This window comes from Terrapene carolina, unplaced genomic scaffold, assembly GCF_002925995.2.
Source record: "Terrapene carolina triunguis isolate 2854851 unplaced genomic scaffold, T_m_triunguis-2.0 Scaffold194, whole genome shotgun sequence".
In the NCBI taxonomy this organism is placed as follows: Eukaryota; Metazoa; Chordata; order Testudines; family Emydidae; genus Terrapene; species Terrapene triunguis.
Window position 1 is genome coordinate 8,028,239 of NW_020664545.1, and position 13,163 is coordinate 8,041,401.

General features: G+C 58.3%; 1 protein-coding gene across 1 annotated transcript in view; it reads left to right on the forward strand.

Moving 5' to 3' along the window:
- Window positions 1-1,827: 1,827 nt before the first annotated feature.
- Window positions 1,828-13,163, forward strand: part of SEMA6B (semaphorin 6B) — a 33,573-nt gene continuing 22,237 nt past the window's right edge. The window contains exons 1-4 of the mRNA XM_026655069.1: window positions 1,828-1,968; window positions 2,725-2,854; window positions 9,663-9,723; window positions 10,229-10,297. Of these exons, the coding sequence (XP_026510854.1) occupies window positions 1,863-1,968; window positions 2,725-2,854; window positions 9,663-9,723; window positions 10,229-10,297 (366 nt within the window). The 5' untranslated portion in view covers window positions 1,828-1,862. The remainder of the gene's footprint in view (window positions 1,969-2,724; window positions 2,855-9,662; window positions 9,724-10,228; window positions 10,298-13,163) is intronic.

Sequence of the window (13,163 nt, forward strand, 5' to 3'; positions counted from 1 at the left end):
GGGGGGGGGTTTATGCTGGGGTCTGGGCAGTGGGTTGTGTCGGGGGGAGGGGGGCGTTGTGCTGGGGTCTGGGCACAGGGTTGTGTTGTGGGGAGGGGGGGTTGCATGGCTGTCCCCGTGCGCTCCCCATCTCTGTCACTCACCTACATGTCGATTTATGCCACTGAAGTGTTGAGCAAAATCTAAAATGACCCCTGCTCAGTACCTGGGTGGGAAAACACTGTGACCCAGTCAGAGCATCCCCCTGAACCCCCAACCCAGGGAGACCCTCCCGCGACACTGGGGAGCACAGGGAGGGGGGAGGCAGGGGCAGCTCTTTCGAGCCACCTGCCCGGGGTTCACATTCCCTGGTGCTGGCTGACCCGTCGCTCCGGATTCCTTGTGCTCCGTCCCTGGGGTTGGGGGACACACTCATGCCCATGGGGGTGCCTGGTGCTCAGGGGAGGAGGCACTGATGTGCAACAGGGCTGAGAGCCTGGATCTGGAGGAACTAGCAGCCTTCACTGCATGATCAGGGATGTGGGGGGCAGAGGGGAAGGCCCCCAGGGCAGTCCGGTCCATGCGGTCTCTGCAAAATCAAATTCTCCTGTTTTCTATGGCCCTCCTCGGAGCCCATCAGACCTGAGAGAAAGGGCTGGGGAGACCGTCCGGAGGAGAGGGCTGGGGGCAGAGCAGGGGGTTGGATGACAGAGGAGCGAGGGAGAGAGGGAAGGGGGAAGTGGAGGAGAGGGAAGGAAAGCGAGAGATGGGGGGTGGACAGAGGGGGCTGAGCAGGACATGGAAAAAAAACAGCTTTTCCCAGCATATTTGGGATTCTTTCGTCTGGGAATGACCCACTTTCCTTCACCCTTCAAAGAAACAATCCCCTCCCAGCCAGGGCCTCCTCCATAGGCAAAAGACAGCCGCTGTTGGCCCCCCGCCCAGTAGCCTCTGCCCCAAGCCCCCTCAGCCCAAGCGGTGTGCCAGGGAGCCTGTGCCCTGGTCTGGGATCAAGGGCCCCTGGGAAGAGCAGTGAGTTTCCCAGCCAGGCCTCCCCGTGCCCCACCCTCAGTGAGGAGGGGTGGCAGCCGGCCTCAGGCAGCGCTGGGCTCCCCCAGGGATGGGACGCTGCTCAGCTGCTGCCAAGCGGGGTGCCCGGCGGCGGGGCCGGTGCTTTGGGAGCACAGGAGTCCGGGTTCTTTCCCTGCTGCCTCTGGGAATGACCATGGGCAGTTGCAGCGCTGGGACAACAGTTCCCAGTCACCACCATTTTGGCACAGAGGGGGAAACTGAGGCACAGAGGGGGTGGGACTTGCCTGGGGTCGCACCATGAGTCAGTGGCAGAACCGGGAACAGAACCCAGGAGTCCTGGCTCCCAAGAGCCCCTTGCTCTAACCACGAGATCACTCCCCTGCCAGAGTTGGGGCTAAAACCCCAGGGGCCCCAGCCCCACGCCGCCTTCCCCTATCCTGGCCACACAGGCAGGAGCCGAGAGCTGGGTGCGGAAGGGCTCCTCCAACAGTAATGGAGCCGAGTGGGGGTGGGGGAGTGTCTGTCTGACTCCCCCTAGCCCCCTCCCCACTGGCCCCCTGGGCAGGGGGAAACCCGAGCCGTGCCCCCTCCCCACCCCCCATTGCGGGCCGTGATGGTGCCAAACAGCTGCTTTCGTTAGCGCCTTTGAAACTGGAACGGCCGGACATTCCCTCCCGGTCCCCTTCTCGCCTTTTGGGGGCAGGGGGGTGGGGGTGGGGAGCGGGGGGTTGGTTTTCTCTGCCTGCCCCTGCTGGCTGCTGACCACCACTGCGCCCCCTCCCCCTGCCTCACACTCCTGTCTCTCCTTGTGCCCCCGCAGGTGTGAAGGGCGCCCGTCCCTCCCGGAGACCATGACTCTGCCCTGTGATCTGCTCATCCTGCTGCTGCTGCTGGAGGGGGCGGCCGACGCCGTGTTCCCCGAAGAGCCCGGGCCCATTAGCGTGGCCCCCGGAGACTGTAAGTGAGGGACTGTGGAAGTGAGGGGGGCCAGACAAGGAAGAGCTGGGGGGGGGGGCACAGTCTGGTGCCAAGCTGGCCCAGAGGGCCCTCAGCCAACTTTACATTGCGGGTTCCTGGGGGGACGAAAGGGGGGGCGTTCGCTCGCCAATCCCCCCCAGCCCCGGTTTCACATTGAATATTGGGTCCCAGGGGAGCACAGGGACAGGACGCTGACAGAACAGGGGGCTGCACCGGGGTGCAGGTGGAAGCTGCTTTGGGACGCAGGGGGCGGTTGCAGGGAGGTCAGGCAGATTGAGCAGGTGGCCCTGGCGTGGTACTAGAGGGGTGGGGCACTGGCAAGCCAGGGGGCCCATCCTGCTGAGCAGGGAGGAACTGCGTCAGCGGAGCGGGAGAGGGGCATTCTGTGCAGGGCGTCTCGGCATGTGGCGTGGCAGATACATTGGCATGCGAATGGGGGTTGCTTTGCAGGTCATTGGCAGAGCTAGGGGCTGTGGGAGGCTATTCCAAGCCAAAGATGGGGGTGTCTACAGGTCGGGATTGAGGGGCATCGGCAGGGCCGGGGGCAGAACCTCGCTCCTGACCAATCAAACCGATTTGATGGGAGAGAACCCCCGGCTCAGCTGGGGCTGCAGAACTCAGCTCACCTGTGGCCTGGGCGGGATTGGAGCAGCGGGGCCGGGGGCCGGGGGCGGGAGGGCAGAGCGGGGGTGCTGTTGAAGAGGGGAGCTAGCAGGTGCCGCTGTCCCCTGGCAGATGTGAAGCACTACTCGGTGTTCGTGGGCAGCGGGCTGAGCCATTTCTCCAGCCTGGACAGCAGCGGGGCGGAGCGACTCAACATCCAGCGCATGTTGAAGGTCAACAGGACTCTGTACATTGGCGACAGGTAACGCACCCTGCTCAGGACTGGGCACCCCTCTCTAATGGGGCCCCACGCCCCAGAGATCTGTGGGTGCCCCCTCCCCAAGATACAAGACACAGGATGCAGAGAAGAGAAGAGTTCCGGGGAGCCAGGGCAAGAAATGGGGGAAGGAGGAGAGGGATCTGGGGGGGGGAAGGGGTTGGGGGGGGCCAGGGGAGCAGGAGGGGATTTGGGTGCAGATGGGATTAGGGGGCTGGGGGGAGAAGTGGGGGCAGGAGATCTCCGTGCTCCCAGCTGTCCTTTCTGCTTCCTCCTCCTCCTTTCCTGCAGGCTGACCTGGTGGAGGGGCAGGGGAAGACCCGGAGGACCAGGAGGCCAGGCCAGGGGGGAGGGGATGGGACAGGTGTGTGGGGGGTGCACTCCGCAGCCTGAGTCCCAAACAGGCAGAACCTGGGGAGGTGCGCCCAGGTGCGCCGTAGCAACCTGCAGCCTACGGGAAGGGAGGGGGAGAGAGGATGCTGGTGAGAGTGGAGGATGGGCTGAGGTCCCCCAGAGATGGGGTCCAGCCCCCCATGTGGTAATGGAGATGGGGGTGCAGTGCTCCATTGACACCAATGCCCCCCCCCCGTGAGTCATTAATGGCCTCTGCTGTCTGGCCCTCCAACAAGGGGTGCCCCGATTGTTGGTTCTGACCTGCTGTTCCCTGTCTTCTCCCCTCACAGAGAGGACCCCAAAACCTGCATCTCACACACCCCACCACGTGACTCCCCTCCCCTCACATGGGGCCCCCCATGAGTCGCACAGCTCTGTGACCCCGCCCTTCACACGGGGACCCCCATTTGTGTCTCACGGCTCTGTGACCCCTCCCTTCACAGGGGGACCCCAATATGTGGCTCACAGCTCTGTGACCCCTCCCCTCACAGGGGGACCCCAATATGTGGCTCACAGCTCTGTGACCCCCTCCCTCACAGGGGGACCCCAATTCGTGGCTCACTGTTCTGTGACCCCTCCCTTGTAAAGGCCGAAAGCCAGTTTTGAGCATATAACTTTATCTATTATGGCTGCATCATGACTTTGGACTAGGCTTTCCATCTCAGTGGCTGGTTAATGAAACACACAACTATCATTTGTAAACACAGCGGCAGATCTGCAATTCTGGGCTTTGTGTGTTGGCTAGATGAACACGATTTGTTGGGGAAGAGTCAACATGGTTTTTGTAAAGGGAAATCATGCCTCACCGTGACTAAGCGGGGATATGATGGAGGTCTATAAAATCATGTCTGGTGTGGAGAAAGTAGATGAGGAAGTGTTATTTACGCCTTCTCATAACACAAGAACTAGGGGTCACCAAATGAAATTAATAGGCAGCCGGTTTAAAACAAACAAAAGGAAGTATTTCATCACCCAACGCACAGTCAACCTGTGGAACTCTTTGCCAGAGGATGTTGTGAAGGCCAAGACTATAACAGGGTTCAAAAAAGAACTAGATAAGTTCATGGAGGATAGGTCCATCAATGGCAATTAGCCAGGATGGGCAGGGATGGCATCCCTAGCCTCTGTTTGCCAGAAGTTGGGAATGGGCGACAGGGGCTGGATCACGGGGAGGGATAGCTTGGTGGTTTGAGCATTGGCCTGCTAAACCCAGGGTTGTGAGTTCAATCCTTGAGGGGGCCACTTAGGGATCTGGGGCAAAATTAGTACTTGGTCCTGCTAGTGAAGGCAGGGGACTGGACTCAATGATCTTTCAGGGTCCCTTCCAGTTCTATGAGATAGGTATATCTCCATATTATAATATTATATTCCCTGTTCTGTTCATTCCCTCTGGGGCACCTGGCATTGGCCACTGTCGGAAGACAGGACACTGGGCTAGATGGACCATTGGTCTGACCCAGTCTGGCCGATCTTATGGTAGAAACACAGCGTCCCTGCTTCACCTGAGCCATCCCGATGGGAGAGAGCAGAGGACCGTGATCACTGCATTAGTGATGGTAGCACCCAGACTCCTGGCCACAGGTCTCCGTGTAAAGAGAGACCATATCCACGGACTGCCAGTGACCCACCGCCTTTGCTAGCCAGGCTCACCCTTCAGCCCTGCAGAGCCGTGGCGGCCAGTGCAATTTCTAGCCCAGCCCAGTCTGAGCCCTGGTCAGGAGGCTGCCTCATACAACTGCCGCTGCAGCCGTCAGCTTGGTCGGCAGTGGGGTCTGGGACTGACTGGGCCCTGGAGGCTGATGTCTCCAGGGCAGGGTTGTGGCACATTGGCCAGGCAGTTAGTGGAGGGGAATCTTGCCCTGCTGCTGCCCAGGCTGCCCCCGCTCTGGATAAACAGAGATCTAGTCGCCGGGGCACTCAGTCATTGCAGCAAACGCAACACACGGAGATCTAGAATGCAGCCTGTGGTCCCAGCATGCACTGCTCCGCCTAGACCTGAGCAGGAGATGTGAGCCCAAGTCTACAGGTCCCAGCATGCACTGCTCCGCCTAGACCTGAGTGGGTGCTGTGAGCCCCAGAATCTGCAGATCCCAGCATGCAATATTCTGCCTCGTCTTGTGGAGGAGACGTGGGCTGTAGAAGACTACAGGTCCCAGCATGCAGTGCTCCATCTAGAGCGGAGTGGCTTTCTGCTCAGCTTGAGCAATGCATGCTGGGAACTGTAGTTTCTGTAGGCTGCATCTGTGTTAAAAAAGAAGGAGGGCTACATCATGCTCCACTAAAGTAGACAGCCCTGGGGCCCTGCCCAGCATATTCCCAGCACAGCCCTTAGCTGGGCAACGTTTGGGCCCCCCCTGCTGGCCGGTGCCGAGAGGGAATGTTTTCCTGGCACTGTTGTCAGGGGGCTTTGTGCCGGGCCCGCCAGCCCAGGAGCATTAGAACACAAATTAATATAAATGCGTATTTAACTTGTTCATTCATTAGCCCAAATGTATCGGTTTTTGCCATCCCAGTTTAATTGAGATGAATAAAAACAGATCTGGCCACTCGGAGCATAAATTACCCACTCCCAGATCGGCTCCATGAATCATAATTTTGCCTCAGCACTTACACGCCGGCAGCAGCACTTAGGCAGCGAACTTTTCACATCCAAGGCTGCCACTTAACTGCACCGATTATGGTGGAAACCAGCCCCATAAATCAGCATAAAAAGCCAGATTGAGAAACAAATTGCCAGCGAGAGCCGCGTGATTTCCCCCAGAGCCGGGTCAGGCAGCAGGGCTGGAGCAATGGAGTTGCCATGCGCTTGGGATACTGTGGATGCAGGGCCCAAGAATCATTCACTTCATCCCATCATAGAATCTCCTTGGAAGGGACCTCAGGAGGTCATCTAGTCCAGCCCCCTGCTCAAAGCAGGACCAATCCCCAACTAAACCATCCCAGCCAGGGCTTTGTCAAGCCGGGCCTTAAAAACCTCTAAGGAAGGAGATTCCACCACCTCCCTAGGGAACCCATTCCAGTGCTTCACCACCCTCCTAGTGAAAAAGTTTTTCCTAGTATCCAACCTAGATCTCCCCTACTGCAACTTGAGACCATTACTCCTTGTTCTGTCATCTGCTACCACTGAGAACTAGATCCATCCTCTTTGGAACCCCCTTTCAGGTAGTTGAAAGCAGCTATCAAATCCTGCCTCATTCTTCTCTTCTGCAGACTAAATAATCCCGGTTCCCTCAGCCTCTCCTCGTAAATCACTCCACACCCTTCACTTCCTCACCCTTGTGTGCCACCTTGACACCAAGTGGCAGGACCTACTTCCACCCACGTAGGGTGGGGAGCCCCGGTGGGCCAGCCCGTGCTCCACCCTGGTCCCACGGCCCGCTGGGGATATTAGTTGGTGGCTCCTTCGCAGAGCTGTGAGCAGTGGTGTGTACCGCCTCCCCCGACACCTGCCCCTTCCACGGCAAGAGGGAGACCCTGGCGGGCATTTACATCGAGGGCGCCAGGTTGCAGTCCCTCTTCTGGCTCTTCCAGAACCTCCTCCTCCTCCGGTTTAGCTGCACTTTCCCCTGCAACTCCTGATTTATCACACCCCGTCCGTGGCCCCACGAAGTCGCGAGACCCCCATCGTCAGCCTCCTCCTGACGCTGGTCAAGGTGGCCGTCCACCCTACCAGGAGGAGGAAGTTGGATGGGGGGGAGCGGGGACTCTGTGACAGCAGAGCCTATTTCTGATCCTCCCTCAAGTCACGTCTCCGGGCGGAGTTCCTCTGGGACGTGTCCCTGGGCTCTCTGGCCGCCTTCGAGGAGCAGTGGGTGCTGTCCGGGATTCTCTGACCGGTGTCCCCCGGTGTCTGTCCCTGTCACTTTCACTCCCGTCCCTGATGTTTCATGTCATGTCCCTTGGAATTATTTGATTACTGGTTCTGGTGCCTCCTCCCCTTAGGCTGTGGGGGCGGTGCTGTTAGATGTGGGCGGGCTTCTGCCCATCCCCAGTGATTCAATAGGTCAGTGGTCCCCAACCGTTTCTGTCGGGCGGGCGCCAAACAACTAGCTGACGAGGACCGTGGCCGCCGGAGAAGCAGCCGCCGAAATGCCGCCGTGAAGCGGCAACGTCAAGAGGCATCGCCGCCGAAATGCCGCCGTGAAGGAGCGTCATGAAGAGGCGTCGCCACCGAAATTCGGCGGGATTTCGGCGGTAGTGCTTCTTGACGTTGACGCATTTCGGCGGCTGCTTGTCCGGCGGCCAGTAGGCGGGCGCACATGGATGCCCCGGCGGGCACCATGGCGCCCGCGGGCACCACGTTGGGGACCCCTGCAATAGGTGCTATAATAGCCCCCCACCCACCCCCCCAGTAAGTGGCCATGCCCTGATTTGTCACCCAGACCCCATCTCCTAGGAGGCCCCCAGTGTGCGTGACTCGCCCCTGTTCTCTCCGTAGGCGCCTTGTCTGGGGGGGGGGGGGGGCAGTTCAGCAGTGAGCAGGGGATGATGCAGCTTCCTCAGAGAAGGATTTTGCAGCCACCAGCTCCACATCCCTGATGGGGCTGAGCAGAGTGACCCGGGGGCATCTCTCCTCCCCGCGGCTCGCAGGCCTCTGCCTCTAATGAGGACGCGGCTCTGCTCGTTTGCCAGAGCCCCGGGAGACAGCAATTAGGGGGAAGTTTCCTGGAGGTTCATTAATGCACCATCACTTGTAATTGATGCAGGAGCCAGTCAGGTGGGGGAAAAGGGGGGGGGCACCGTGAACCAGCTGTGGGGGGGATGGGGAGGAGTGGAAGGGATCCAGGGACCGGCTGGGTGCTGGAAGGGGCTGGCATGCAGGATGGGAGAGGGGCCCGAGGGCAGGAAAGGGGGCCGGGACCAGTGGCGGGATGGGGGCATTTGGGAAGTGTATAGTAGCCAGTGGGGGAAAGGGGGAGGGAGCTGGGGGGAAAGGTCCCAGGAAGGCATCTCTTTAAAATAGCCATCGGCCGCGGTCCTTAGCTCCAGGGGGGAAGGCTTGGGACACAGGGCTCCCACTCTCCCCACCCCACTGGGACCCCTCCTCCCTTCCCTGGTGAAGATCCCCGCTCCCCATGGGGATCCCCCCTCCTGTCCCCGGAGAGGAACCCGGGGCAGTTCAGCCACCCCCCAGCCACACAGAACGTGCGGCTGGGGGGGGGAGGGCTTGTCACGGTGACGGATGGGCGTAGCGTCGCCCACGTCGATGGCAGACGCGTGTCAGTCAGAACGCACTGGCAGGTGACGGGAGGCCGGGGAGCCTCAGGCGGCCGGCGCTCTGGCAGCGCAGAAGTAGCACCCATCCCTCCGCCCTGCTCTGATCACCTTCCTCTCACCCGCTGCTGGCTGTGCCCAGCCTCGTGCGCCCAGCCTTGGGTCCCCCCTGCCTCTCCGTGCCCTCTGCAAAGACAGCGCTGGCCGTGGGGACGCGGCATTGCTTGGGCATACAGCAGCTCTGCTGCTGACCACCTAGAGCCTGCGTGGGGCACATGGCTGCCCCGCTCAGGGAGCTGCGGGCATCCCTGCCTGCTGCCCTGGGATGAGTCTGGGACACAGAGCCTGCTGGGGCTGGCGGAACGAGCCCTGCGCTCCTCCAGATCCCGCTGCCTCTTTTCCGTCATGGACACCACGTGCCCCACAGTCGGAGCGGCCAGTGGAGTGCTTGGGAAAATCTTCCCATGCCAGACGGGGAAAATGCCCTCAACTCGCCAGGGAACCAGCCTGCCCCACCCACCAGGCCCGGCTCTTACACCCATGTGTGGGTGTGGGGGGGTGTCCGGGGGTGGGGGAGGAAGGGGTGGTGTTTGGGGAGCTTTTTGTTTGGGGAGTTGGAGTTGTTTCGGAATGTGTGTGTGTGTTAGTGTTAGGACAGTCCTAGAGATTGTCATGTGTTGGGGGGTGGTATTTGTGTTTGAGAGGTGGGTTATGAGTGGGTGACTGCTGGTGACTTGTTTGTTGCTTGTGTTTTATGAATGGGTAGGTTCATGGAGGGGGTTGGGAATGAATTGGGGTGCGGATGGGGGGGGGTTTGGGGGGGTGATTCAGGGATGTATGTTATGAGTGTGTAGGTTCGTGGGGGGGTTGGGAATGAATTGGGGTGCATATGGATGAGGTTTGGTGGGGGTGATTCAGGGATGTGTGTTATGAGTGGGTAGGTTCATAGGGGGGATTTGGAATGAATTGGGGTGCATACGGTGGAGGTTTTGAGGGGTGATTCAGGGATGTGTGTTATGAGTGGGTAGGTTGGTAGGGAGAGGCTGGAGATGTTTTGAGGGATGTGTGATGGGGGCTGGCAGTGTGGGTTGGGGAGTGTTTTGTGTGGGTTGTGTAGGGCTGTATATAACATTCACCCCCATGGCCAGCACTCTCTAAGGCGCCTGCCCCACTTCTCTCCCACCAGGGATAACCTGTACCGGGTGAGCCTGGAGCCTGCCACAGCCAGCGAGATGCGCTACCAGCGGGTAAGTGCCGGGCCTTGGCAGCACTGCAGGTCTCTCCCAGGCACTGCTAACCCCGGGGGCCGGCTCCCCATGCCTCCGCCAGGGACCAGCCTCACTTATTAATGGGCTCAGAGCGAAGCCGCTGCCTTTGAGTGGGAGCCTGAGCGCGGGATCTCTCCAGGCAGCTCCAGGAGCAGGTCACACAGTCCCAAGGGCTCCTAGCAATTAGAAGCCCTGGGCAGGTGTCCGAGGTACAGACGTCAGCCCAGCCCCTCAGGCCACCACTGGCACGCAGGGGGCAGCATGCCCGGGCCGGTCTCTTCCCTCTGTGCATAGAGATGCTCATGCAGCTCCCAGTAATGGGCCAAATGCAGGGAGCTGAGACCCAGCCAACTCATCTCGCTGATGGCTATGGCGGGATGGGCTAACTCGGTGCAGGGGGAGCAGCTGCAGCTACGGCTGGAGGAAATCTGGACCTTTCGCTCACCTGAGTTTGACTTGAGTTCCTTGTTACTTTTATACCCAGAAATTGACGTGGGGGTCGAACCCACACGACATCAGCATCTGCCGGATGAAGGGGAAGCACGAGGTAAGGGTGCGGCCCACTCCGCTGCCTGGCCTGCAGGGGCGGGGGCTGGGGGGGAAGTGGTGTATCCCCTTCACATTGCCCAAGCTCTCTGCCCCCCACTCCTCTCAGGCTAGGACTCCAAGTTGCTTGCCATCACTCCAAATAGCGGCGCCATGCTTTGCACTCTGGTGCCAGGATTCACACTCCCAGCATGGGCGTGCACCGGGATCCGCACCCCAGCTCACTACTGCCAATACACCCACTCCCACAACTATCCACTGAGCACACTGGTCTTGTTTGGTGCTCCAGCTCTCTGGCCAGCTCCCCGCTTTGCCTTCCCGCTCGCTGTGGGGTGGTCGGCGTGGGCCCCACCGTGAGCTGCGTTTGTCATACTCTCTGCCTTTTAACTCCCTGCAAACATTTGTGTCAAATGTGATTTATTAGATGCTAGTATAATTGGCTTTGTAATTAATTATTTCTGGTCTGTTGATCAGAACAGACACATCTCATAATCGGTGAGAAATCCAATTTCCAGATTCCATTAATGCCTCTTCAGGCTGCAAAAGGCAGAGCACCAGGCGGCCCGGTGCCCGGTGCCCCGCTGGATCAGAACCCGGGCCAGCAGGAGCTCTGGCTCACCATTACCACCAGGAAGTGGACTAAATCAGCATTAGCTGAACGGGGCGCTGACTCGTTAAACAACTGAGGGCCAGGCTCTGAGCCCGCTGACACCAGTCTGAACTGGGAGTGGAACTGTTCACACCCAAAGAATTACTCCAGATCGACACCAGTGTAAGGGACGGGAGAATCTGACCCACAATCTTCCTAAAACATCGGAGGTCAACGTTTTCAGACTTGGGGGGTCTGAGAGTGGGATTTTCAAGAGAACCTCATGGAATTTGGCACCCGGTTCCCACTGAATTCCCGTGGCATTTGAGTTCCCAGTTCCATTAGCCCGTAGCCGCAAATCCATACCTAGACACCTCACTACAAGTGGCCTCAATTTCGGTGGTACAGAATACCTGCAGCATCCGTGCAGTGGAAGTTTTGGCTGATCAGCAGCGCCCCCCCTCACCCCCAATTCCCATTCTTCTTTCCCACTCCTCTCCCTACAGTGTGTTCTCTTTCAACCCCCCCTTCCCAGTCTCTATATCACCCTTCACTCCTGCCTCCCTCCCTAACTCAATCCAATGGGCGCCTGTGAGAATCCAGCGCTGTTATTTACATGGTTATCTCAGGGTCCCAGTCCTGTTTGAAAATCCAACTTCAAGCACCTAACTCTAGGCACCCAGGTGTGGACATTTTGCCCGTCTTGGGGGAGGGGTTTTCAAAAGGCATAAATGGGAGCTAAGCACCCAACTCCCCTAGACGTTCAGTGGGGGGTGGGCACCTAACCTTCCCGTTCTGCCTTTGATAAACTCCCTCCTCGTCTTATCCATGGGACATTTGGAGCCCCAGCTCCAAACACAGAGAGGGTTCGAACAACCAATGGGCTCCTGGGGAGGAGGAAAACAGGCTCGTCAGTTTCACGGCTCTTCCTAGTCAGTTTCATTTTCAGCTTCTCCAGCCCTGGTTACAAGGCAGCTGGGATTGGGGCTCTGAGGCTGCTGGGGAAATTTGACTTCTTAATTTTTTTAACAATTGCTGGTGGGTTTTTGTGGTTAATTATCCATTTCTGTTGATCGGAGGTTTTTTAAATTTTTGAGCCTGACTAGTGAGGGTTTAAAGGACAGTTGCCCTCCCCATCCCCAAACCAGGACCAGTTTTTATTCCTTGCAAATATGGGAACCCTCATCAACAGTAACCTCGAACCCCTGGCAGGTTCCTGAGCCTCGCCCGGGCACACCCCCCCCCCCCCCCCCCGGCCTTTCCCGCACCTCTGAGCTTTGCAGAAGCATTTTCAGCGGTTTCCATCCACCCCTGCCCTTGCTCACGTCTTGTCTTTCTGCCCAGGCAGCTTCACAGGTTTTCGGCCTCTCTTTGTTTCCCAATCAAAGCACATGAATGTGTGTTTCCATGGTTTCCTAGCAGGCCTGGAAAAATGGAGCTTTAAGGTGCTTGGTTGGATTCTTCTTGTTTTTTTGTTTTTTTTTCCCCCCACTGCACACTTTTGAAGGCCTCGTTCCTGGAGCTTTGGTTCACGAGGGCCAACTGTGGGGTGTGCAGGTGGCCATCTGCCCCTAAACTTGCAGCCCTTCTGTTTGTGTCCACCCTGCCATCTGGAGTGGCACCTGGAGCCGGCTGGAGGAGCCCATCTGTATCCAGCCACTGATGTCTCTGTGCAAGGTTAAAAGGGCCGCTGTCAGGTTACAAATCCGGCATTCAAAATCATTCCCTCACCTGGGCAGCCAACAGCATCGAAGATGATTAAGGCTGGATGGATTTTTAACACCTCTTGGTTGCCTCTGTGCATGCATATTGTCCCCTTTTGGCATTTTCCTCCAATTGGACAATGAAACTAAGCGAAGCCTTTAACTAGTGGGATGTCTGGGTTCCCAGGCACTAGCCCAGTCACGCTGCAGTGTTCTCAGTGCAAACCCTCCAGAGCGTTTTAAATAGAAACAGAAAACTGTTCTAACCTAGATTTAAAAACAAAAGCAACAGGGAAACATTTCTAGCTAGATGACTAGATAGAGGGGTTTGCTTAGAGATAGGTGGATGTCATAGAGGGCGTGCATGGAGATGGATAGATGGGGATGCAAGTGAAGGGAGGGATAGATAGATAAAGAGACTGATAGATAGAGGAGCACGGATAGCTAGCTAGGTAGGAATGCATGGGGGTGGATGTAGGGGGATGCATGGGGTGGATAGATGGGTGGATGGCTAAATAGCTACAGATGAATGGGGATGGATGGATAGATAGATTAGATGGGTGGCTGGTAGATAGGATGGA